General features: G+C 47.9%; 1 protein-coding gene across 1 annotated transcript in view; it reads left to right on the forward strand.

The window, feature by feature from the left end:
• The window catches only part of LOC135565734 (kinesin-associated protein 3-like), an 84,156-nt gene extending 64,110 nt beyond the window's left edge, over positions 1–20,046 (forward strand). The window contains exons 11-13 of the mRNA XM_065013649.1: positions 7,643–7,805; positions 7,927–8,008; positions 18,929–20,046. Coding sequence (XP_064869721.1) covers positions 7,643–7,805; positions 7,927–8,008; positions 18,929–19,037 — 354 coding nt within the window. The 3' untranslated portion in view covers positions 19,038–20,046. The remainder of the gene's footprint in view (positions 1–7,642; positions 7,806–7,926; positions 8,009–18,928) is intronic.
• Positions 20,047–26,865: the final 6,819 nt, after the last annotated feature.

Below are 26,865 nucleotides of genomic sequence, written 5' to 3' on the forward strand. Positions count from 1 at the left end.
CCACATTGATCTGGTACTCCTGTATATAGCTCCACATTGATCTGGTACTGGTACTCCTGTATATAGCTCCACATTGATCTGGTACTGATACTACCTGTATATAGCTCCACATTGATCTGGTACTGGTACTTCCTGTATATAGCTCCACATTGATCTGGTACTCCTGTATATAGCTCCACATTGATCTGGTACTGGTACTCCCTGTATACAGCTCCACATTGATCTGGTACTGGTACTCCTGTATATAGCTCCACATTGATCTGGTACTCCCTGTATATAGCTCCATATTGATCTGGTACTACCTGTATATAGCTCCACATTGATCTGGTACTGGTACTCCCTGTATATAGCTCCACATTGATCTGGTACTCCTGTATATAGCTCCACATTGATCTGGTACTTCCTGTATATAGCTCCACATTGATCTGGTACTCCTGTATATAGCTCCACATTGATCTGGTACTCCTGTATATAGCTCCACATTGATCTGGTACTGGTACTTCCTGTATATAGCTCCACATTGATCTGGTACTCCCTGTATATAGCTCCACATTGATCTGGTACTGGTACTCCCTGTATATAGCTCCACATTGATCTGGTACTCCTGTATATAGCTCCACATTGATCTGGTACTCCTGTATATAGCTCCACATTGATCTGGTACTGGTACTCCCTGTATATAGCTCCACATTGATCTGGTACTTCCTGTATATAGCTCCACATTGATCTGGTACTTCCTGTATATAGCTCCACATTGATCTGGTACTCCCTGTATATAACTCCACATTGATCTGGTACTCCTGTATATAGCTCCACATTGATCTGGTACTCCTGTATACAGCTCCACATTGATCTGGTACTGGTACTTCCTGTATATAGCTCCACATTGATCTGGTACTGGTACTTCCTGTATATAGCTCCACATTGATCTGGTACTCCCTGTATACAGCTCCACATTGATCTGGTACTGGTACTTCCTGTATATAGCTCCACATTGATCTGGTACTGGTACTTCCTGTATATAGCTACACATTGATCTGGTACTGGTACTCCTGTATACAGCTCCACATTGATCTGGTACTCCTGTATATAGCTACACATTAATCTGGTACTGGTACTCCTGTATATAGCTCCACATTGATCTGGTACTGGTACTCCTGTATATAGCTCCACATTGATCTGGTACTGATACTACCTGTATATAGCTCCACATTGATCTGGTACTGGTACTTCCTGTATATAGCTCCACATTGATCTGGTACTCCTGTATACAGCTCCACATTGATCTGGTACTGGTACTTCCTGTATATAGCTCCACATTGATCTGGTACTGGTACTTCCTGTATATAGCTACACATTGATCTGGTACTGGTACTCCTGTATACAGCTCCACATTGATCTGGTACTCCTGTATATAGCTCCACATTGATCTGGTACTGGTACTCCTGTATATAGCTCCACATTGATCTGGTACTGATACTACCTGTATATAGCTCCACATTGATCTGGTACTGGTACTTCCTGTATATAGCTCCACATTGATCTGGTACTCCCTGTATATAGCTCCACATTGATCTGGTACTGGTACTCCTGTATACAGCTCCACATTGATCTGGTACTGGTACTCCTGTATATAGCTCCACATTGATCTGGTACTCCCTGTATATAGCTCCATATTGATCTGGTACTACCTGTATATAGCTCCACATTGATCTGGTACTGGTACTCCCTGTATATAGCTCCACATTGATCTGGTACTCCTGTATATAGCTCCACATTGATCTGGTACTTCCTGTATATAGCTCCACATTGATCTGGTACTCCCTGTATATAGCTCCACATTGATCTGGTACTCCCTGTATATAGCTCCACATTGATCTGGTACTGGTACTTCCTGTATATAGCTCCACATTGATCTGGTACTCCCTGTATATAGCTCCACATTGATCTGGTACTGGTACTCCCTGTATATAGCTCCACATTGATCTGGTACTCCCTGTATATAGCTCCACATTGATCTGGTACTCCCTGTATATAGCTCCACATTGATCTGGTACTGGTACTCCCTGTATACAGCTCCACATTGATCTGGTACTTCCTGTATATAGCTCCACATTGATCTGGTACTTCCTGTATATAGCTCCACATTGATCTGGTACTCCCTGTATATAACTCCACATTGATCTGGTACTCCCTGTATATAGCTCCACATTGATCTGGTACTCCCTGTATACAGCTCCACATTGATCTGGTACTGGTACTTCCTGTATATAGCTCCACATTGATCTGGTACTGGTACTTCCTGTATATAGCTCCACATTGATCTGGTACTCCCTGTATACAGCTCCACATTGATCTGGTACTGGTACTTCCTGTATATAGCTCCACATTGATCTGGTACTGGTACTTCCTGTATATAGCTACACATTGATCTGGTACTGGTACTCCCTGTATACAGCTCCACATTGATCTGGTACTCCCTGTATATAGCTACACATTAATCTGGTACTGGTACTCCCTGTATATAGCTCCACATTGATCTGGTACTGGTACTCCCTGTATATAGCTCCACATTGATCTGGTACTGATACTACCTGTATATAGCTCCACATTGATCTGGTACTGGTACTTCCTGTATATAGCTCCACATTGATCTGGTACTCCTGTATATAGCTCCACATTGATCTGGTACTGGTACTCCTGTATACAGCTCCACATTGATCTGGTACTGGTACTCCTGTATATAGCTCCACATTGATCTGGTACTCCCTGTATACAGCTCCACATTGATCTGGTACTGGTACTCCTGTATATAGCTCCATATTGATCTGGTACTACCTGTATATAGCTCCACATTGATCTGGTACTGGTACTCCCTGTATATAGCTCCATATTGATCTGGTACTGGTACTCCCTGTATACAGCTCCACATTGATCTGGTACTGGTACTCCCTGTATACAGCTCCACATTGGTCTGGTACTGGTACTCCCAGTATATAGCGCCACATTGATCTGGTACTGGTACTCCCTGTATATAGCTCCACATTGATCTGGTACTCCCTGTATATAGCTCCACATTGATCTGGTACTGGTACTTCCTGTATATAGATCCACATTGATCTGGTACTGGTACTCCCTGTATACAGCTCCACATTGATCTGGTACTGTTACTTCCTGTATATAGCTCCACATTGGTCTGGTACTGATACTCCCTGTATATAGCTCCACATTGATCTGGTACTGTTACTTCCTGTATATAGCTCCACATTGATCTGGTACTGGTACTCCCTGTATATAGCTCCACATTGATCTGGTACTGTTACTTCCTGTATATAGCTTCACATTGATCTGGTACCTCCTGTATATAGCTCCACATTGATCTGGTACTCCCTGTATATAGCTCCACATTAATCTGGTGTTCCTGTATATAGCTCCACATTGATCTGGTACTGGTACTCCCTGTATATAGCTCCACATTGATCTGGTACTCCCTGTATATAGCTCCACATTGATCTGGTACTCCCTGTATATAGCTCCACATTGATCTGGTACTTCCTGTATATAGCTCCACATTGATCTGGTACTCCTGTATATAGCTCCACATTGATCTGGTACTGGTACTCCCTGTATATAGCTCCACATTGATCTGGTACTCCCTGTATATAGCTCCACATTGATCTGGTACTCCCTGTATATAGCTCCACATTGATCTGGTACTCCTGTATATAGCTCCACATTGATCTGGTACTTCCTGTATATAGCTCCACATTGATCTGGTACTGGTACTCCCTGTATATAGCTCCACATTGATCTGGTACTGGTACTCCTGTATATAGCTGCACATTGATCTGGTACTTCCTGTATATAGCTCCACATTGATCTGGTACTTCCTGTATATAGCTCCACATTGATCTGGTACTGGTACTCCTGTATATAGCTGCACATTGATCTGGTACTTCCTGTATATAGCTCCACATTGATCTGGTACTCCCTGTATATAGCTCCACATTGATCTGGTACTGGTACTCCCAGTATATAGCTCCACATTGATCTGGTACTCCCTGTATATAGCTCCACATTGATCTGGTCCTGGTACTCCCTGTATACAGCTCCACATTGATCTGGTCCTGGTACTTCCTTTATACAGCTCCACATTGATCTGGTCCTGGTACTTCCTTTATATAGCTCCACATTGATCTGGTACTTCCTGTATATAGCTCCACATTGATCTGGTACTCCCTGTATATAGCTCCACATTGATCTGGTACTGGTACTTCCTGTATATAGCTCCACATTGATCTGGTACTGGTACTTCCTGTATATAGCTCCACATTGATCTGGTACTCCCTGTATATAGCTCCACATTGATCCGGTACATTGATCCGGCACATTGTTCCGGTACTCCCTACGAACCGATCTTGTGCTAACGTTGCTTTGTAACTCTGTAGTGAGTGAGTGACACGCTTCGGCAGTCCTGTGAGCTTGTGTGGCCTACCACTTCGCTGCGGCGCCATTGTTGCTCCTAGACCACTTCACAATAGCTTACAGTTAACCGGGGAGGCAGCTCCAGCAGGGCAGATATTTAGCTGTGCAATTTTTTTTACTTTTTTTACCAACTGACTTGTTGGAAAGGTGGCATCCCATGACGGTGCCACGTTGAAAGTCTCTAAGCTCTTCAGTAAGGCCATTCTACTGCCAATGTTTGTCTACGGAGATTGCATGGCTGTGTGATTGATTTTTATACACCAGTCAGCAACAGCTGTGGCTGAAAAAGCAGAATCCACTAATTTGAAGAGGTGTCCACATACTTTATATACTGTATATTTATTGTTTATCTCCTTTCATGTGTTTATTGATTTATTTATCTTGTGTTACAATGTTTCTTCGGTAAAGTTGAAGTCAGAAGTTCACATACACTTTAGCCAAATACATTGAAACTCAGTTTTCCACAATTCCTGACATTTAATCCTTCAAATTCCCTGTCTTTAGGTCAGTTAGGATCACCACTTTATTTTAAGAATGTGAAATGTCAAAATAATAGTAGAGAGAATGATTTATTTGAGCTTTTATTTCTTTCATCACATTCCCAGTGGGTCAGAAGTTTACATACACTCAGTATTTGGTAGCATTGCCTTTAAAATGTTTAACTTGGGTCAAACGTTTTGGGTAGCCTTCCACAAGCTTCCCACAATAAGTTGGGTGAATTTTGGCCCATTCCTCCTGACAGAGCTGGTGGAACTGAGTCAGGTTTGTAGGCCTCCTTGCTCGCACACGCTTTTTCAGTTCTGCCCACAAATGTTCTATAGGATTGAAGGTCAGGTCTTTGTGATGGCCACTCCAATACCTTGACTTTGTTGTCCTTAAGCCATTTTGCCACAACTTTGGAAGTATGCTTGGAGTCATTGTCCATTTGAAAGACCCATTTGCGACCAAGCTTTAACTTCCTGACTGATGTCTTGAGATGTTGCTTCAATATATCCACATAATTTCCCTTCTCATGATGCCATCTATTTTGTGAAGTGCACCAGTCCCTCCTGCAGCAAAGCACCCCCACAGCATGATGCTGCCACCCCCGTGCTTCACGGTTGGGATGGTGTTCTTCGGCTTGCAAGCATCCCCCTTTTCCTCCAAACATAATGATGGTCAAACAGTTCTATATTTGTTTCATCAGACCAGAGGATATTTCTCCAAAAAGTTACGATCTTTGTCCCCATGTGCAGTCTGGCTTTTTTATGGCGGTTTTTGAGCAGTGGCTTCTTCCTTGCTGAGCGGCCTTTCAGGTTATGTCGATGTAGGACTTGTTTTACTGTGGATATAGATACTTTTGTATCAGTTTCCTCCAGCATCTTCACAAGGTCTTTTGCTGTTGTTCTGGGATTGATTGGCACTTTTCGCACCAAAGTACGTTCATCTCTAGTAGACAGAACGAGTCTCCTACCTGAGTGGTATGACGGCTGCGTGGTCCCACGGTGTTTATACTTGCGTACTATTGTTTGTACAGATGAACATGGTACCTTCAGGCGTTTGGAAATTGCTCCCAAGGATGAACCAGACCTGTGGAAGTCTACAAATTTTTTTCTGAGGTCTTGACTGATTTCTTTTGATTTTCCCATGACGTCAAGCAAAGAGGCATTGAGTTTGAAGGTAGGCCTTGAAATACATCCACAGGTACACCTCCAATTGACTCAAATTATGTCAATTAGCCTATCAGAAGCTTCTAAAGCCATGACATAATTTTCTGGAATTTTCCAAGCTGTTTAAAGGCACAGTCAACTTAGTGTATGTAAACTTCTGACCCACTGGAATTGTGATTCAGTGAATTATAAGTGAAATAATCTGTCTGTAAACAATTGTTGGAAAAATGACTTGTGTCATGCACAAAGTAGATGTCCTAACCGACGTGCCAAAACTAGAGTTTGTTAACAAGAAATGTGTGGAGTGGTTGAAAATCGAGTTTTAATGACTCCAACCTAAGTGTATGTAAATTTCCGACTTCAACTGTATAATTACTTTTTAACTCTGCATCATTGGGAAGGGCTTGTATTCAGCATTTCACAGTGAAGTCTACACCCGTTGTATTCAGCATTTCACAGTGAAGTCTACACCCGTTGTATTCAGCATTTCACAGTGAAGTCTACACCCGTTGTATTCAGCATTTCACCGTGAAGTCTACACCCGTTGTATTCAGCATTTCACAGTGAAGTCTACACCCGTTGTATTCAGCATTTCACAGTGAAGTCTACACCCGTTGTATTCAGCGCATGTGACAATTAAAATGAAAGTAGATTTGAAGGGAGTTGTGTGACCACAACAGTTACATAATCATTTAGTGAACTCCATAACTCACCACGCACACATTTCTCCCTCTCCCCCTCTCTCTATTTTCCCTCCCTCCCTCCCTCTCTCTCTCTCCCATTCCCTCCCTCTCCCTCCCCTTCCAACACCCCTCTCCCTCCCTCCACCCCCTCTCCTCCGCTCTATCCCTCCCCCTCCCTCCCTCCCCCTCCCTCCATCCCCCTCTCCTCCCGCTCTATCCCCCTCCCTCACCCTCCAACACCCCTCCCTCCACCCCCTCTCCTCCGCTCTATCCCCTCCCTCTCCCTCCCCTCCAACACCCCTCCCCTCCCCTCCCTCCACCCCCTCTCCTCCCGCTCTATCCCTCTCCCCTCTCCCTCCCCTCTCTCTCCCCTCCCTCCCTCACCCCCTCCCGCCATCCCCCTCTCCTCCCGCTCTATCCCCTCCTCTCCAACACCCCCCTCTCCCTCCCTCTCCCCCTCCCTCCACCCCCTCTCCTCCCGCTCTATCCCTCTCCCTCTCCCTCCCCCTCCAACACCCCTCTCCCTCCCTCTCCCCCTCCCTCCACCCCCTTCTCCTCCCGCTCTATCCCCTCCCCTCTCCCTCCCCCTCCAACACCCCTCTCCCTCCCTCTCCCCCTCCCTCCACCCCCTCTCCTCCCGCTCTATCCCCTCCCCTCCAACACCCCTCTCCAACACCCCTCTCCCTCCCTCCACCCCCTCTCCTCCCGCTCTATCCCCCTCCCCTCTCCCTCCCCCTCCAACACCCCTCTCCCTCCCTCCCTCTCCCCCTACCTCCACCCCCCCTCTCCTCCCGCTCTATCCCCCTCCCCTCTCCATCCCTCTAGGAGTATGATGAGGAGTGGGGGAGGAAGACTCAGAGAGAGAAGTTCCGATGGCATAACTCTCAGTGGTTGGAGATGGTGGAGAGTAGACAGATGGAGGAGGGAGAGCCCTTCATGTACGGAGAGGATGGAGAGATGGACAGACCTGACCTCTTCTACAGCACGGGTCAGTGAAGTGCATTTTCAGATCCAGTTTGTGCTGTTTGTTTGTCTCTGTCTCCACCAGCAGCTGTCAGGAAGACCTCACAATCCCTGTGTTTGTTTTCCCTCTTTCTCTCTGTGTCTAGACGGGATCACTCCTGCGTCAGGAGCGGTCAGTCCAGACTTCTTCAGCGATCCCTACGCACAGAATGGAGACGGACAGCACGGGTACGATAGTGAGACAAACATTAACACTCCCAAACACTTGATTCTTCTCACACATACACACTCACCTTGTACATGTCATCCATCTAGTACACTCTTCCAGTATACTCTGTTAGTATCGAACACCTTGGAGGGTAGGGTCTAATATAGGGTCTAACACCTTGGAGGGTAGGGTCTAACACCTTGGAGGGTAGGGTCTAACACCTTGGAGGGTAGGGTCTAACACCTTGGAGGGTAGGGTCTAACACCTTGGAGGGTAGGGTCTAACACCGTGGAGGGTAGGGTCTAACATAGGGTCTAACACCTTGGAGGGTAGGGTCTAACACCTTGGAGGGTAGGGTCTAACACCTTGGAGGGTAGAGTCTAACACCTTGGAGGGTAGGGTCTAACATAGGGTCTAACACCTTGGAGGGTAGGGTCTAACATAGGGTCTAACACCTTGGAGGGTAGGGTCTAACATAGGGTCTAACACCTTGGAGGGTAGACTCTAACACCTTGGAGGGTAGGGTCTAACATAGGGTCTAACACCTTGGAGGGTAAGGTCTAACACCTTGGAGGGTAGGGTCTAACATAGGGTCTAACATCTTGGAGGGTAGGGTCTAACACCTTGGAGGGTAGGGTCTAACACCTTGGAGGGTAGGGTCTAACACCTTGGAGGGTAGAGTCTATCACCCTGGAGGGTAGGGTCTAACACCTTGGAGGGTAAGGTCTAACACCTTGGAGGGTAGGGTCTAACATAGGGTCTAACACCTTGGAGGGTAAGGTCTAACACCTTGGAGGGTAGGGTCTAACATAGGGTCTAACATCTTGGAGGGTAGGGTCTAACACCTTGGAGGGTAGGGTCTAACACCTTGGAGGGTAGGGTCTAACACCTTGGAGGGTAGAGTCTATCACCCTGGAGGGTAGGGTCTAACACCGTGGAGGGTAGGGTCTAACACCTTGGAGGGTAGAGTCTAACACCTTGGAGGGTAGGGTCTAATATAGGGTCTAACACCTTGGAGGGTAGGGTCTAACACCGTGGAGGGTAGGGTCTAACACCTTGGAGGGTAGAGTCTAACACTGTGGAGGGTAGGGTCTAACATAGGGTCTAACACCTTGGAGGGTAGGGTCTAACATAGGGTCTAACACCGTGGAGGGTAGGGTCTACCACCTTGGAGGGTAGGGTCTAACACCTTGGAGGGTAGGGTCTAACACCTTGGAGGGTAGGGTCTAATATAGGGTCTAACACCGTGGAGGGTAGGGTCTAACACCTTGGAGGGTAGGGTCTAACACCTTGGAGGGTAGGGTCTAACATAGGGTCTAACACCTTGGAGGGTAGGGTCTAACACCGTGGAGGGTAGGGTCTAACACCTTGGAGGGTAGGGTCTAACATAGGGTCTAACACTTTGGAGGGTAGAGTCTAACATAGGGTCTAACACCTTGGAGGGTAGAGTCTAACACCTTGGAGGGTAGGGTCTAACATAGGATCTAACAGCTTGGAGGGTAGGGTATAACATAGGGTCTAACACCTTGGAGGGTAGGGTCTAACATAGGGTCTAACACCTTGGAGGGTAGGGTCTAACATAGGGTCTAACACCTTGGAGGGTAGGGTCTAACATAGGGTCTAACACCTTGGAGGGTAGGGTCTAATATAGGGTCTAACACCTTGGAGGGTAGGGTCTAACACCTTGGAGGGTAGGGTCTAACACCTTGGAGGGTAGGGTCTAACATAGGGTCTAACATCTTGGAGGGTAGGGTCTAACACCTTGGAGGGTAGGGTCTAACACCTTGGAGGGTAGGGTCTAACACCTTGGAGGGTAGAGTCTATCACCCTGGAGGGTAGGGTCTAACACCTTGGAGGGTAAGGTCTAACACCTTGGAGGGTAGGGTCTAACATAGGGTCTAACACCTTGGAGGGTAAGGTCTAACACCTTGGAGGGTAGGGTCTAACATAGGGTCTAACATCTTGGAGGGTAGGGTCTAACACCTTGGAGGGTAGGGTCTAACACCTTGGAGGGTAGGGTCTAACACCTTGGAGGGTAGAGTCTATCACCCTGGAGGGTAGGGTCTAACACCGTGGAGGGTAGGGTCTAACACCTTGGAGGGTAGAGTCTAACACCTTGGAGGGTAGGGTCTAATATAGGGTCTAACACCTTGGAGGGTAGGGTCTAACACCGTGGAGGGTAGGGTCTAACACCTTGGAGGGTAGAGTCTAACACTGTGGAGGGTAGGGTCTAACATAGGGTCTAACACCTTGGAGGGTAGGGTCTAACATAGGGTCTAACACCGTGGAGGGTAGGGTCTACCACCTTGGAGGGTAGGGTCTAACACCTTGGAGGGTAGGGTCTAACACCTTGGAGGGTAGGGTCTAATATAGGGTCTAACACCGTGGAGGGTAGGGTCTAACACCTTGGAGGGTAGGGTCTAACACCTTGGAGGGTAGGGTCTAACATAGGGTCTAACACCTTGGAGGGTAGGGTCTAACACCGTGGAGGGTAGGGTCTAACACCTTGGAGGGTAGGGTCTAACATAGGGTCTAACACTTTGGAGGGTAGAGTCTAACATAGGGTCTAACACCTTGGAGGGTAGAGTCTAACACCTTGGAGGGTAGGGTCTAACATAGGATCTAACAGCTTGGAGGGTAGGGTATAACATAGGGTCTAACACCTTGGAGGGTAGGGTCTAACATAGGGTCTAACACCTTGGAGGGTAGGGTCTAACATAGGGTCTAACACCTTGGAGGGTAGGGTCTAACATAGGGTCTAACACCTTGGAGGGTAGGGTCTAATATAGGGTCTAACACCTTGGAGGGTAGGGTCTAACACCTTGGAGGGTAGGGTCTAACACCTTGGAGGGTAGGGTCTAACACCTTGGAGGTTAGGGTCTAACACCTTGGAGGTTAGGGTCTAACACCTTGGAGGGTAGGGTCTAACACCGTGGAGGGTAGGGTCTAACATAGGGTCTAACACCTTGGAGGGTAGGGTCTAACATAGGGTCTAACACCGTGGAGGGTAGGGTCTAACACCTTGGAGGGTAGGGTCTAACACCTTGGAGGGTAGGGTCTAACACCTTGGAGGGTAGGGTCTAATATAGGGTCTAACACCGTGGAGGGTAGGGTCTAACACCTTGGAGGGTAGGGTCTAACACCTTGGAGGGTAGGGTCTAACACCTTGGAGGGTAGGGTCTAACACCGTGGAGGGTAGGGTCTAACACCTTGGAGGGTAGGGTCTAACATAGGGTCTAACACCTTGGAGGGTAGAGTCTAACATAGGGTCTAACACCTTGGAGCGTAGAGTCTAACACCTTGGAGGGTAGGGTCTAACATAGGATCTAACAGCTTGGAGGGTAGGGTCTAACATAGGGTCTAACACCTTGGAGGGTAGGGTCTAACATAGGGTCTAACACCTTGGAGGGTAGGGTCTAACATAGGGTCTAACACCTTGGAGGGTAGGGTCTAACATAGGGTCTAACACCTTGGAGGGTAGGGTAGGGTCTAACATAGGGTCTAACACCTTGGAGGGTAGGGTCTAATATAGGGTCTAACACCTTGGAGGGTAGGGTCTAACACCTTGGAGGGTAGGGTCTAACACCTTGGAGGGTAGGGTCTAACACCTTGGAGGTTAGGGTCTAACACCTTGGAGGTTAGGGTCTAACACCTTGGAGGGTAGGGTCTAACACCTTGGAGGGTAGGGTCTAACACCTTGGAGGGTAGGGTCTAACATAGGGTCTAACACCTTGGAGGGTAGGGTCTAACATAGGGTCCAACACCTTGGAGGGTAGGGTCTAACACCTTGGAGGGTAGGGTCTAACATAGGGTCTAACACCTTGGAGGGTAGGGTCTAACATAGGGTCTAACATCTTGGAGGGTAGGGTCTAACATAGGATCTAACACCTTGGAGGGTAGGGTCTAACACCTTGGAGGGTAGGGTCTAACATAGGGTCTAACACCTTGGAGGGTAGGGTCTAACACCTTGGAGGGTAGGGTCTAACACCTTGGAGGGTAGGGTCTAACATACACCTTGGAGGGTAGGGTCTAACATAGGGTCTAACACCTTGGAGGGTAGGGTCTAACATAGGGTCTAACACCTTGGAGGGTAGGGTCTAACATAGGGTCTAACACCTTGGAGGGTAGGGTCTAACATAGGGTCTAACATCTTGGAGGGTAGGGTCTAACATAGGGTCTAACACCTTGGAGTGTAGGGTCTAACACCTTGGAGGGTAGGGTCTAACACCTTGGAGGGTAGGGTCTAACACCTTGGAGGGTAGGGTCTAACACCTTGGAGGGTAGGGTCTAACATAGGGTTTAACACCTTGGAGGGTAGGGTCTAACATAGGGTCTAACATCTTGGAGGGTAGGGTCTAACATAGGGTCTAACACCTTGGAGGGTAGGGTCTAACACCTTGGAGGGTAGGGTCTAACACCTGGAGGGTAGGGTCTAACACCTTGGAGGGTAGGGTATAACATAGGGTCTAACACCTTGGAGGGTAGGGTCTAACACCTTGGAGGGTAGGGTCTAATATAGGGTCTAACACCTTGGAGGGTAGGGTCTAACACCTTGGAGGGTAGGGTCTAACACCTTGGAGGGTAGGGTCTAATATAGGGTCTAACACCGTGGAGGGTAGGGTCTAACATAGGGTCTAACACCTTGGAGGGTAGGGTATAACACCTTGGAGGGTAGGGTCTAACACCGTGGAGGGTAGGGTCTAACACCTTGGAGGGTAGGGTCTAACATAGGGTCTAACACTTTGGAGGGTAGAGTCTAACATAGGGTCTAACACCTTGGAGGGTAGAGTCTAACACCTTGGAGGGTAGGGTCTAACATAGGATCTAACAGCTTGGAGGGTAGGGTATAACATAGGGTCTAACACCTTGGAGGGTAGGGTCTAACATAGGGTCTAACACCTTGGAGGGTAGGGTCTAACATAGGGTCTAACACCTTGGAGGGTAGGGTCTAACATAGGGTCTAACACCTTGGAGGGTAGGGTCTAATATAGGGTCTAACACCTTGGAGGGTAGGGTCTAACACCTTGGAGGGTAGGGTCTAACACCTTGGAGGGTAGGGTCTAACACCTTGGAGGTTAGGGTCTAACACCTTGGAGGTTAGGGTCTAACACCTTGGAGGGTAGGGTCTAACACCGTGGAGGGTAGGGTCTAACATAGGGTCTAACACCTTGGAGGGTAGGGTCTAACATAGGGTCTAACACCGTGGAGGGTAGGGTCTAACACCTTGGAGGGTAGGGTCTAACACCTTGGAGGGTAGGGTCTAACACCTTGGAGGGTAGGGTCTAATATAGGGTCTAACACCGTGGAGGGTAGGGTCTAACACCTTGGAGGGTAGGGTCTAACACCTTGGAGGGTAGGGTCTAACACCGTGGAGGGTAGGGTCTAACACCTTGGAGGGTAGGGTCTAACATAGGGTCTAACACCTTGGAGGGTAGAGTCTAACATAGGGTCTAACACCTTGGAGCGTAGAGTCTAACACCTTGGAGGGTAGGGTCTAACATAGGATCTAACAGCTTGGAGGGTAGGGTCTAACATAGGGTCTAACACCTTGGAGGGTAGGGTCTAACATAGGGTCTAACACCTTGGAGGGTAGGGTCTAACATAGGGTCTAACACCTTGGAGGGTAGGGTCTAACATAGGGTCTAACACCTTGGAGGGTAGGGTAGGGTCTAACATAGGGTCTAACACCTTGGAGGGTAGGGTCTAATATAGGGTCTAACACCTTGGAGGGTAGGGTCTAACACCTTGGAGGGTAGGGTCTAACACCTTGGAGGGTAGGGTCTAACACCTTGGAGGTTAGGGTCTAACACCTTGGAGGTTAGGGTCTAACACCTTGGAGGGTAGGGTCTAACACCTTGGAGGGTAGGGTCTAACACCTTGGAGGGTAGGGTCTAACATAGGGTCTAACACCTTGGAGGGTAGGGTCTAACATAGGGTCCAACACCTTGGAGGGTAGGGTCTAACACCTTGGAGGGTAGGGTCTAACATAGGGTCTAACACCTTGGAGGGTAGGGTCTAACATAGGGTCTAACATCTTGGAGGGTAGGGTCTAACATAGGATCTAACACCTTGGAGGGTAGGGTCTAACACCTTGGAGGGTAGGGTCTAACATAGGGTCTAACACCTTGGAGGGTAGGGTCTAACACCTTGGAGGGTAGGGTCTAACACCTTGGAGGGTAGGGTCTAACATACACCTTGGAGGGTAGGGTCTAACATAGGGTCTAACACCTTGGAGGGTAGGGTCTAACATAGGGTCTAACACCTTGGAGGGTAGGGTCTAACATAGGGTCTAACACCTTGGAGGGTAGGGTCTAACATAGGGTCTAACATCTTGGAGGGTAGGGTCTAACATAGGGTCTAACACCTTGGAGTGTAGGGTCTAACACCTTGGAGGGTAGGGTCTAACACCTTGGAGGGTAGGGTCTAACACCTTGGAGGGTAGGGTCTAACACCTTGGAGGGTAGGGTCTAACATAGGGTTTAACACCTTGGAGGGTAGGGTCTAACATAGGGTCTAACATCTTGGAGGGTAGGGTCTAACATAGGGTCTAACACCTTGGAGGGTAGGGTCTAACACCTTGGAGGGTAGGGTCTAACACCTGGAGGGTAGGGTCTAACACCTTGGAGGGTAGGGTATAACATAGGGTCTAACACCTTGGAGGGTAGGGTCTAACACCTTGGAGGGTAGGGTCTAATATAGGGTCTAACACCTTGGAGGGTAGGGTCTAACACCTTGGAGGGTAGGGTCTAACACCTTGGAGGGTAGGGTCTAATATAGGGTCTAACACCGTGGAGGGTAGGGTCTAACATAGGGTCTAACACCTTGGAGGGTAGGGTATAACACCTTGGAGGGTAGGGTCTAACACCGTGGAGGTTAGGGTCTAACACCTTGGAGGGTAGGGTCTAACACCTTGGAGGGTAGGGTCTAACACCTTGGAGGGTAGGGTCTAATATAGGGTCTAACACCTTGGAGGGTAGGGTCTAATACCTTGGAGGGTAGGGTCTAACACCTTGGAGGGTAGGGTCTAATATAGGGTCTAACACCGTGGAGGGTAGGGTCTAACATAGGGTCTAACACCTTGGAGGGTAGGGTATAACACCTTGGAGGGTAGGGTCTAACACCGTGGAGGTTAGGGTCTAACACCTTGGAGGGTAGGGTCTAACACCTTGGAGGGTAGGGTCTAACACCTTGTAGGGTAGGGTCTAATAAAGGGTCTAACACCGTGGAGGGTAGGGTCTAACATAGGGTCTAACACCTTGGAGGGTAGGGTCTAACATAGGGTCTAACACCTTGGAGGGTAGGGTCTAACACCTTGGAGGGTAGGGTCTAATATAGGGTCTAACACCGTGGAGGGTAGGGTCTAACATAGGGTCTAACACCTTGGAGGGTAGGGTATAACACCTTGGAGGGTAGGGTCTAACACCGTGGAGGTTAGGGTCTAACACCTTGGAGGGTAGGGTCTAACACCTTGGAGGGTAGGGTCTAATATAGGGTCTAACACCTTGGAGGGTAGGGTCTAATACCTTGGAGGGTAGGGTCTAACACCTTGGAGGGTAGGGTCTAATATAGGGTCTAACACCGTGGAGGGTAGGGTCTAACATAGGGTCTAACACCTTGGAGGGTAGGGTATAACACCTTGGAGGGTAGGGTCTAACACCGTGGAGGTTAGGGTCTAACACCTTGGAGGGTAGGGTCTAACACCTTGGAGGGTAGGGTCTAACACCTTGGAGGGTAGGGTCTAATATAGGGTCTAACACCGTGGAGGGTAGGGTCTAACATAGGGTCTAACACCTTGGAGGGTAGGGTATAACACCTTGGAGGGTAGGGTCTAACACCGTGGAGGTTAGGGTCTAACACCTTGGAGGGTAGGGTCTAACACCTTGGAGGGTAGGGTCTAACACCTTGGAGGGTAGGGTCTAATATAGGGTCTAACACCTTGGAGGGTAGGGTCTAACATAGGGTCTAACACCTTGGAGGGTAGGGTCTAACATAGGGTCTAACACCTTGGAGGGTAGGGTCTAATACCTTGGAGGGTAGGGTCTAACACCTTGGAGGGTAGGGTATAATATAGGGTCTAACACCTTGGAGGGTAGGGTCTAACACCGTGGAGGGTAGGGTCTAACACCTTGGAGGGTAGGGTCTAACACCTTGGAGGGTAGGGTCTAATATAGGGTCTAACACCGTGGAGGGTAGGGTCTAACATAGGGTCTAACACCTTGGAGGGTAGGCTCTAACATAGGGTCTAACACCTTGGAGGGTAGGGTCTAATACCTTGGAGGGTAGGGTCTAACACCTTGGAGGGTAGGGTCTAATATAGGGTCTAACACCGTGGAGGGTACGGTCTAACATAGGGTCTAACACCTTGGAGGGTAGGGTATAACACCTTGGAGGGTAGGGTCTAACACCGTGGAGGTTAGGGTCTAACACCTTGGAGGGTAGGGTCTAACACCTTGGAGGGTAGGGTCTAACACCTTGGAGGGTAGGGTCTAATATAGGGTCTAACACCGTGGAGGGTAGGGTCTAACATAGGGTCTAACACCTTGGAGGGTAGGGTCTAACATAGGGTCTAACACCTTGGAGGGTAGGGTCTAATACCTTGGAGGGTAGGGTCTAACACCTTGGAGGGTAGGGTCTAATATAGGGTCTAACACCTTGGAGGGTAGGGTCTAACACCGTGGAGGGTAGGGTCTAACACCTTGGAGGGTAGGGTCTAACACCTTGGAGGGTAGGGTCTAATATAGGGTCTAACACCGTGGAGGGTAGGGTCTAACATAGGGTCTAACACCTTGGAGGGTAGGGTCTAACATAGGGTCTAACACCTTGGAGGGTAGGGTCTAATACCTTGGAGGGTAGGGTCTAACACCTTGGAGGTTAGGGTCTAATATAGGGTCTAACACCTTGGAGGGTAGGGTCTAACACCGTGGAGGGTAGGGTCTAACACCGTGGAGGGTAGAGTCTAACACCTTGGAGGGTAGGGTCTAACATAGGGTCTAACACCGTGGAGGGTAGGGTCTAACACCTTGGAGGGTAGGGTCTAACATAGGGTCTAACACCGTGGAGGGTAGGGTCTAACACCTTGGAGGGTAGGGTCTAACACCTTGGAGGGTAGGGTCTAACACCTTGGAGGGTAGGGTCTAACATAGGTAATCCCTCTTGTTTATTATCTAGCTGTTGGTGTGGTAACGCGGCCTGTCGGTCTGTCGTGGTGGTAGTGGAGGCAGATTGGAGCTGTGGTCAGAGTGCCTGTCGGTCTGTCGTGGTGGTAGTGCAGGCAGATTGGAGCTGTGGTCAGAGTGCCTGTCGGTCTGTCGTGGTGGTAGTGGTGGTAGTGGAGGCAGAGTGGAGCTGTGAAGTGAAATGCAGTTTGCCTACGGAGCTGTGAGGGGAACGGCACCTCAGTACCTCCAGGCTCTGATCAGGCCCTACACCCAAACAAGGGCACTGCGTTCATCCACCTCTGGCCTGCTCGCCTCCCTACCACTGAGGAAGTACAGTTCCCGCTCAGCCCAGTCAAAACTGTTCGCTGCTCTGGCCCCCCAATGGTGGAACAAACTCCCTCACGACGCCAGGACAGCGGAGTCAATCACCACCTTCCGGAGACACCTGAAACCCCACCTCTTTAAGGAATACCTAGGATAGGATAAAGTAATCCTTCTCACCCCCCTTAAAAGATTTAGATGCACTATTGTAAAGTGGCTGTTCCACTGGATGTCATAAGGTGAACGCACCAATTTGTAAGTCGCTCTGGATAAGAGCGTCTGCTAAATGACTTAAATGTAAATGTAAATGTCTTTTTATCCCAGGACAAAATGTTTGTCTACAGACCAATATACAGTATGCTGCATACAGTAGAGTATATTGATATTTATCCAAGATTCTTTCTCCAATACTGTTTGTAGCTGAAATGGTCCTGCCGTGTTACCCAGAGTTCTCTGTTTTTACATGGATTCACTTTATACCTCCCCCAGAACCTTTTGTGCTACTTATCAGTGAGGCTGGGAGGCTTGGTTGACGTAGCGGTGGTGTGTTGAATGAGGCTGGGAGGCTTGGTTGCCGTGACGGTGGTGTGTTGAATGAGGCTGGGAGGCTTGGTTGCCGTGACGGTGGTGTGTTGAATGAGGCTGGGAGGCTTGGTTGCCGTGACGGTGGTGTGTTGAATGAGGCTGGGAGGCTTGGTTGCCGTGACGGTGGTGTGTTGAATGAGGCTGGGAGGCTTGGTTGCCGTGACGGTGGTGTGTTGAATGAGGCTGGGAGGCTTGGTTGCCGTGACGGTGGTGTGTTGAATGAGGCTGGGAGGCTTGGTTGCCGTGACGGTGGTGTGTTGAATGAGGCTGGGAGGCTTGGTTGCCGTGACGGTGGTGTGTTGAATGAGGCTGGGAGGCTTGGTTGCCGTGACGGTGGTGTGTTGAATGAGGCTGGGAGGCTTGGTTGCCGTGACGGTGGTGTGTTGAATGAGGCTGGGAGGCTTGGTTGCCGTGACGGTGGTGTGTTGAATGAGGCTGGGAGGCTTGGTTGCCGTGACGGTGGTGTGTTGAATGAGGCTGGGAGGCTTGGTTGCCGTGACGGTGGTGTGTTGAATGAGGCTGGGAGGCTTGGTTGCCGTGACGGTGGTGTGTTGAATGAGGCTGGGAGGCTTGGTTGCCGTGACGGTGGTGTGTTGAATGAGGCTGGGAGGCTTGGTTGCCGTGACGGTGGTGTGTTGAATGAGGCTGGGAGGCTTGGTTGCCGTGACGGTGGTGTGTGTTTATTCTGTTATCCTCTTGGTTTACACACACACACACACACACACACACACACACACACACACACACACACACACACACACACACACAGGATTCAGGTGAAGGAGAGCCATCTTGTTTTTCCCTTCCGTCCTAACACATTGAAACTCCTTGCGTTTGATAACTTGGTAATATTTCTATGTGTTTGTCTCTCTCCAGTGGAGGAGCTGATGGGTTTGACCTGACCACGGGGACATCGAGCCGACCGGCCACCGGCTTCGGCTTCAGACCAGACGAGCAGTTCTACGACTACACTTCTTCCAGATAAACCTTCCCCTTCACATAGTCTGACCAATCACCATCCACTATGAACACTGACCAATCCCCTTCACATAGTCTGACCAATCACCATCCACTATGAACACTGACCAATCCCCTTCAGATAGTCTGACCAATCACCATCCACTATGAACACTGACCAATCCCCTTCAGATAGTCTGACCAATCACCATCCACTATGAACACTGACCAATCCCCATCCACATAGTCTGACCAATCCCCATTAACACCATCCACATAGTCTGACCAATCCCCATTAACACCATCCACATAGTCTGACCAATCCCCATCCACATAGTCTGACCAATCCCCATTAACACCATCCACATAGTCTGACCAATCACCATCCACATAGTCTGACCAATCCCCATCCACATAGTCTGACCAATCCCCATTAACACCATCCACATAGTCTGACCAATCCCCATTAACACCATCCACATAGTCTGACCAATCCCCATCCACATAGTCTGACCAATCCCCATTAACACCATCCACATAGTCTGACCAATCACCATCCACATAGTCTGACCAATCCCCATCCACATAGTCTGACCAATCCCCATTAACACCATCCACATAGTCTGACCAATCACCATCCACATAGTCTGACCAATCCCCATTAACACCATCCACATAGTCTGACCAATCACCATCCACATAGTCTGACCAATCACCATCCACATAGTCTGACCAACCCTCATTCACTCACCATAGTCCGACCAACCCCCATCAACACTTAACACTGACCAACCCCCATTCACTATGAACACCGACCAACCCCCATTCACTATGAATACTGACCAACCCCCATCCACTATGAACACTGACCAACCCCCATTCACTATGAATACTGACCAACCCCCAACCCCCATTCACTATGAACACTGACCAACCCCCATTCACTATGAACACTGACCAACCCCCATTCACTATGAATACTGACCAACCCCCATTCACTATGAATACTGACCAACCCCCATTCACTATGAATACTGACCAACCCCATTCACTATGAACACTGACCAACCCCATTCACTATGAATACTGACCAACCCCCATTCACTATGAACACTGACCAACCCCATTCACTATGAACACTGACCAACCCCCATTCACTATGAACACTGACCAACCCCATCCACTATGAACACCGACCAACCCCCATTCACTATGAACACTGACCAACCCCCATTCACTATGAACACTGACCAACCCCCATTCACTATGAACACTGACCAACCCCCATTCACTATGAACACTGACCAACCCCCATTCACTATGAACACTGACCAACCCCCAACCCCCATTCACTATGAATACTGACCAACCCCATCCACTATGAATACTAACCAACCCCCATTCACTATGAACACTGACCAACCCCATTCACTATGAACACTGACCAACCCCCATTCACTATGAACACTGACCAACCCCCATTCACTAAGAACACTGACCAACCCCCATTCACTATGAACACTGGGTGTGCCTAACTAGTGTTAGTGATGTAGGGTGTATCAGGACACAGATCGGTGTGTTAGTGATGTAGGGTGTATCAGGACACAGATCGGTGTCATCAGGACACAGATCGGTGTGTTAGTGATGTAGGGTGTATCAGGAGACAGATCAGTGTGTTACCAATCAGGACACCGGTGTGTTAGTGATGTAGGGTGTATCAGGAGACAGATCAGTGTGTTAGTGATGTAGGGTGTGTCAGGACACAGACCCGGTGTGTTAGTGATCAGGGTGTGTCAGGAGACAGATCAGTGTGTTAGTGATGTAGGGTGTGTCAGGAGACAGATCAGTGTGTTGGTGATGTAGGGTGTATCAGGAGACAGATCGGTGTGTTAGTGATGTAGGGTGTGTCAGGAGACAGATCAGTGTGTTAGTGATGTAGGGTGTGTCAGGAGACAGATCAGTGTGTTAGTGATGTAGGGTGTGTCAGGACACAGATCAGTGTGTTAGTGATGTAGGGTGTATCAGGAGACAGATCAGTGTGTTAGTGATGTAGGGTGTATCAGGACACAGATCGGTGTGTTAGTGATGTAGGGTGTGTCAGGAGACAGATCGGTGTGTTAGTGATGTAGGGTGTGTCAGGACACAGATCGGTGTGTTAGTGATGTAGGGTGTGTCAGGAGACAGATCGGTGTGTTAGTGATGTAGGGTGTGTCAGGACACAGATCGGTGTGTTAGTGATGTAGGGTGTGTCAGGAGACAGATCGGTGTGTTAGTGATGTAGGGTGTGTCAGGAGACAGATCAGTGTGTTAGTGATGTAGGGTGTATCAGGAGACAGATCAGTGTGTTAGTGATGTAGGGTGTGTCAGGACACAGATCGGTGTGTTAGTGATGTAGGGTGTGTCAGGAGACAGATCGGTGTGTTAGTGATGTAGGGTGTATCAGGAGACAGATCAGTGTGTTGGTGATGTAGGGTGTGTCAGGACACAGATCGGTGTGTTAGTGATGTAGGGTGTGTCAGGAGACAGATCAGTGTGTTAGTGATGTAGGGTGTGTCAGGACACAGATCGGTGTGTTAGTGATGTAGGGTGTGTCAGGACACAGATCAGTGTGTTAGTGATGTAGGGTGTGTCAGGAGACAGATCAGTGTGTTAGTGATGTAGGGTGTGTCAGGAGACAGATCAGTGTGTTAGTGATGTAGGGTGTGTCAGGAGACAGATCGGTGTGTTAGTGATGTAGGGTGTATCAGGACACAGATCGGTGTGTTAGTGATGTAGGGTGTGTCAGGAGACAGATCGGTGTGTTAGTGATGTAGGGTGTGTCAGGACACAGATCGGTGTGTTAGTGATGTAGGGTGTGTCAGGAGACAGATCGGTGTGTTAGTGATGTAGGGTGTGTCAGGACACAGATCGGTGTGTTAGTGATGTAGGGTGTGTCAGGAGACAGATCGGTGTGTTAGTGATGTAGGGTGTGTCAGGAGACAGATCAGTGTGTTAGTGATGTAGGGTGTGTCAGGAGACAGATCGGTGTGTTAGTGATGTAGGGTGTGTCAGGAGACAGATCAGTGTGTTAGTGATGTAGGGTGTGTCAGGACACAGATCAGTGTGTTAGTGATGTAGGGTGTGTCAGGACACAGATCGGTGTGTTAGTGATGTAGGGTGTGTCAGGACACAGATCAGTGTGTTAGTGATGTAGGGTGTGTCAGGACACAGATCGGTGTGTTAGTGATGTAGGGTGTGTCAGGACACAGATCGGTGTGTTAGTGATGTAGGGTGTGTCAGGAGACAGATCAGTGTGTTAGTGACTATTGAAAACATTCTGCAGTAGCCATCATGATTTCCTTTACTTTACGTATCATCTATGTGCTAATAGTGCAAGCTGACAGCCATAGATGGGTTTTGTGTTTTTTATACCATCGATTTACTGAATTTGAAACGATTTAAAAAAGTATTATTGGAATGTTTTTATTGTTCAGGCAATGCTTTGGTAGGTGCAAATATCACGTTAGATGTTGCCTTTTATTTCAACATGAAGTCGCAGCGGGTTTAAATGATGTTTTGTAGACATGTTGATATTATCACACAAATCACGCGCACTTCTGCATGAATATGACTTAAAACTAAGGACCACTGAATCATTAATATAAAGACGGTCATCTGAATAGGATTTCAATGCAGGCTACTAAGGTAGGCCTTGAAAACACTTGCATTTAGAATTAAAGGTACTACGTATGTATGTGTTTTATTTTCACAAAATGTCCATAATATATCTGCACCAATAGTGGAATGCTAGTGTTTAACGGGATTACTTAACCGATAGTGTTGTGATATACATGTTTTGTTTGTCTCCCACCAGAGAAGGGGATCTGTTGTAAAAAAAAAAAAAAAAATGGGAAAGTTGTTTTGACTTTGTGGCTGTGTTATCTAGTAACATTCCACTCAAGTGGAAAATTTCCTGGTTGCAAAAATTCAACACTTGTTCGCTCAATTTCAGTTTATGTGAGAGAACAAGTACTGAATAGTGTAGGGAATCATTGTACCATCTAAATCACTGTGAACTATCTTTTCAATTACAAAAAAAAAAAAAAAAACGTTTTTTGAAGCTGGTGGATCAAAACCGAAAGTTAAAGGCTCAGGTGTCAGTCTCCATTATGTTACAGGGAAGTAGAATGCAGAGGAGGGGGAGATTTGTTTTGAATGCGGCATAAAGCTGTTGCAGTTCCCCCACCTTCCACACGGGGCAGAAATTCAGAATGTAGCACCTTTATAAAGTTCTTCTTCTTATATCTGCATGAACAGACAAACCACTCATGTTGTCAGCTTTGGCTCAAGGATCACGCTACTCTAGCTATATTTAACATAACCTCATATGCTCTTCAAGGCTACTGCTATTGTCTGCTTGAGTACTGCATTTAATCACCATTAAGTACTCAATACACTGTAGAGTGCGTACCTTGTGTAACTACACGTAACAAAAAATAATAGTGCACTAGTTAACTATGTATAATGTATATATACTAATCTACTTCCCTCTCCTTACTGGCCTGATATTGACTACACTATCTAGCTAAGTCCCTCTCCTTACTGGCCTGATATTGACTACACTATCTAGCTAAGTCCCTCTCCTTACTGGCCTGATATTGACTACACTATCTAGCTAAGTCCCTCTCCTTACTGGCCTTATATTGACTACACTATCTAGCTAAGTCCCTCTCCTTACTGGCCTTATATTGACTACACTATCTAGCTAAGTCCCTCTCCTTCCTGGGCTAAACTCGCTGGCTAGCTGAACTTGGCTAGTTTTAGTCCTCATTGCCAAACATCATATATACTGCACCCTCAACTTCAAAACTCCTTTGCTAGTTATTCCATCGTGTAACTAAGAAATTGCCTGGAAAAGGAGCTTCAATTCTTTGTTTTGTTGAATAGTCATGATTGGTTCGAGCTATCTGTTGTGTGGTAAGATTACTGTGGCGAAGGATATCATTGCTACTTTACCCGGATCCAAGTTCAGTTTAGAGATCCACTGGCATAGCTGAACGATCCTGACTGGTCTTGGAACCATGACAACGGGCAGCCCCTCCCCGCTTGGCTCTGAACGTTTCTGACTGGTCTTGGAACCATGACAACGGGCAGCCCCTCCCCGCTTGGCTCTGAACGTTTCTGACTGGTCTTGGAACCATGACAACGGGCAGCCCCTCCCCGCTTGGCTCTGAACGTTTCTGACTGGTCTTGGAACCATGACAACGGGCAGCCCCTCCCCGCTTGGCTTGATGGGATATGTAGTGATTTTGCCAACACAGCCAGATATGTACGGCCTTGTACCCTTAACCTTTTTTTAAAGCGACTATTTGTTGATTAAATCAGACTTTATTAATACCAGGAATGAACAAGTTAATTTACGTACAAAAATAACCATTATAAAGCAACTGTACAGAGTGCCAATGGCTACAATGAATGGTTAAATGACTTTCAGGCACGAAGGATTAACAGAGCTCCTCCTCGCCTTCTCTATAGCGCTAGTGGTGACCGAGTCCATGATTTTTCGAGTCGACTCCTGGTATCAGAGTCGTTGGAGTCGACTCTCTCTCGACAATGCTCTAAACCAGGGGTATTCAAATCTTACCATACGAAGTCTGGCGCCTGCTGGTTTTCTGTTCTACCTGATAATTAATTGCGCCCACCTGGTGTCCCAGGTCTAAATCAGTCCCTGATTAAAAAACGCAGTGGAACGGGCTTCGGGGTCCAGAGTTGCGTTTGAGGGCTCTAAATGATGCCGTGTAACTGACTGTCTAGAATTTAAACAATATCCTACATTCTAAAAGTTGTCCCAACAGTCTAAATATATGGCTCTGAGACCGAGACAGTGTTAACCAGGTGGTATTGCATTACTATATTGATGCTGGTAGACAGTGGTGTGCAGTGGTGGGCTCTTGCAATGATGGTATAACATCAGCAGGCTACATTTTGGTTTGAATAAACAGAAAGGCTTCAACGTACAGTAAATGGAGGCAGCAGTAGGAGGCGGCAGTAGGCGGCGGCAGTAGGAGGCGGCAGTAGGAGGCGGCAGTAGGAGGCGGCAGTAGGCGGCGGCGGCAGTAGGAGGCGGCAGTAGGCGGCGGCAGTAGGCGGCGGCAGTAGGAGGCGGCAGTAGGCGGCGGCGGCAGTAGGCGGCGGCAGTAGGAGGCGGCAGTAGGCGGCGGCAGTAGGAGGCGGCAGTAGGCGGCGGCAGTAGGCGGCGGCAGTAGGCAGCTGCAGTAGGAGGCGGCAGTAGGCGGCGGCAGTAGGCGGCGGCAGTATGCGGCAGCAGTAGGCGGCGGCAGTAGGTGGCGGCGGCAGTAGGTAGCAGCAATAGGCAACAGCAGTAGGCGGCGGCAGTAGGCGGCGGCAGTAGGCCGCGGTAGCAGTAGGCGCGGGCAGTAGGCGGCGGCAGTAGGCGGCAGCAGCAGTAGGCCGCGGTAGCAGTAGGCGGCGGCAGTAGGCAGCAGCAGTAGGCGGCAGCAGCAGTAGGCGGTGGCGGCAGTAGGTGGCAGGATACACTTTTTATAGCCACTTCCTATTCTGTGGCACACTTCACCATTAATTACTTCTGTTGCTGGTTGACAATATGTTGATATGTACAGTACTTTCTGTTAGAGGTTTCTTATTTTCTCAGTTTATATTAAATATGATTTTATATTAGAGCTTTTGTTTACTGTTTGTTTTATAATAGTCATGTTTATTCTTTTCTTACTTGTATTTAAAGTATGTGTTACTTTATTGTGTTACTGAGGGGAGAACAGCACAGCGGTGTATTTGATGTGAGAACAGTGTGTAGGAACTACTGTAAACCCATAGGGACTACTGTAAACCCATAGGGACTACTGTAAACCCATAGGAACTACTGTAAACCCATAGGGACTACTGTAAACCCATAGGGACTACTGTAAACCCATAGGAACTACTGTAAACCCATAGGGACTACTGTAAACCCATAGGGACTACTGTAAACCCATAGGAACTACTGTAAACCCATAGGAACTACTGTAAACCCATAGGAACTACTGTAAACCCATAGGGACTACTGTAAACCCATAGGAACTACTGTAAACCCATAGGGACTACTGTAAACCCATAGGAACTACTGTAAACCCATATAGGAACTACTGTAAACCCATAGGAACTACTGTAAACCCATAGGAACTACTGTAAACCCATAGGAACTACTGTAAACCCATAGGAACTACTGTAAACCCATATAGGAACTACTGTAAACCCATAGGAACTACTGTAAACCCATAGGAACTACTGTAAACCCATAGGAACTACTGTAAACCCATAGGAACTACTGTAAACCACTGCTTTAGCATTCTCTACTGCTGTGTAGGACCTTATAAAACCATGAGGGATTTATTGGTGTGGACTGTGAACATTAGTGCAATTAAAATCACTGTTCAAATTGATTTCTGATTTCTGATTTTTCTTAATTAAAAAAAATATGAGCTAGAAAGTATTTAATTTGAATATGAATATAATATTATGGCCTTGCATAATTGATCAGGACAATTCCCTTTTATTGTGAAAAAAACATCAGTAGCACAAACAATTGAAAACACTGAAATGAACGTTAATGCTGGGGAGAGTTGAGCCACCCTTGTTCTAGGAAACCGTGACGGAAGAAACCACATGGAAAACCTGGAAAACTCCGGTGGGATTATCTGCCTGCCGACAGACAATACGCCTCTGAACAGAGTGTCAAATCAAATGGTATTGTGTTAGTCACATGCGCCGAAAACAACAGGTGTAGACCTCAGAGTGAAATGCTTGAAGTCCCTAACCAACAGAGCCGTTACAAAAAATATGAATAAGAAATAAAAGTA

This window comes from Oncorhynchus nerka, linkage group LG9b (genome assembly GCF_034236695.1).
Source record: "Oncorhynchus nerka isolate Pitt River linkage group LG9b, Oner_Uvic_2.0, whole genome shotgun sequence".
Classification (NCBI taxonomy): Eukaryota; Metazoa; Chordata; class Actinopteri; order Salmoniformes; family Salmonidae; genus Oncorhynchus; species Oncorhynchus nerka.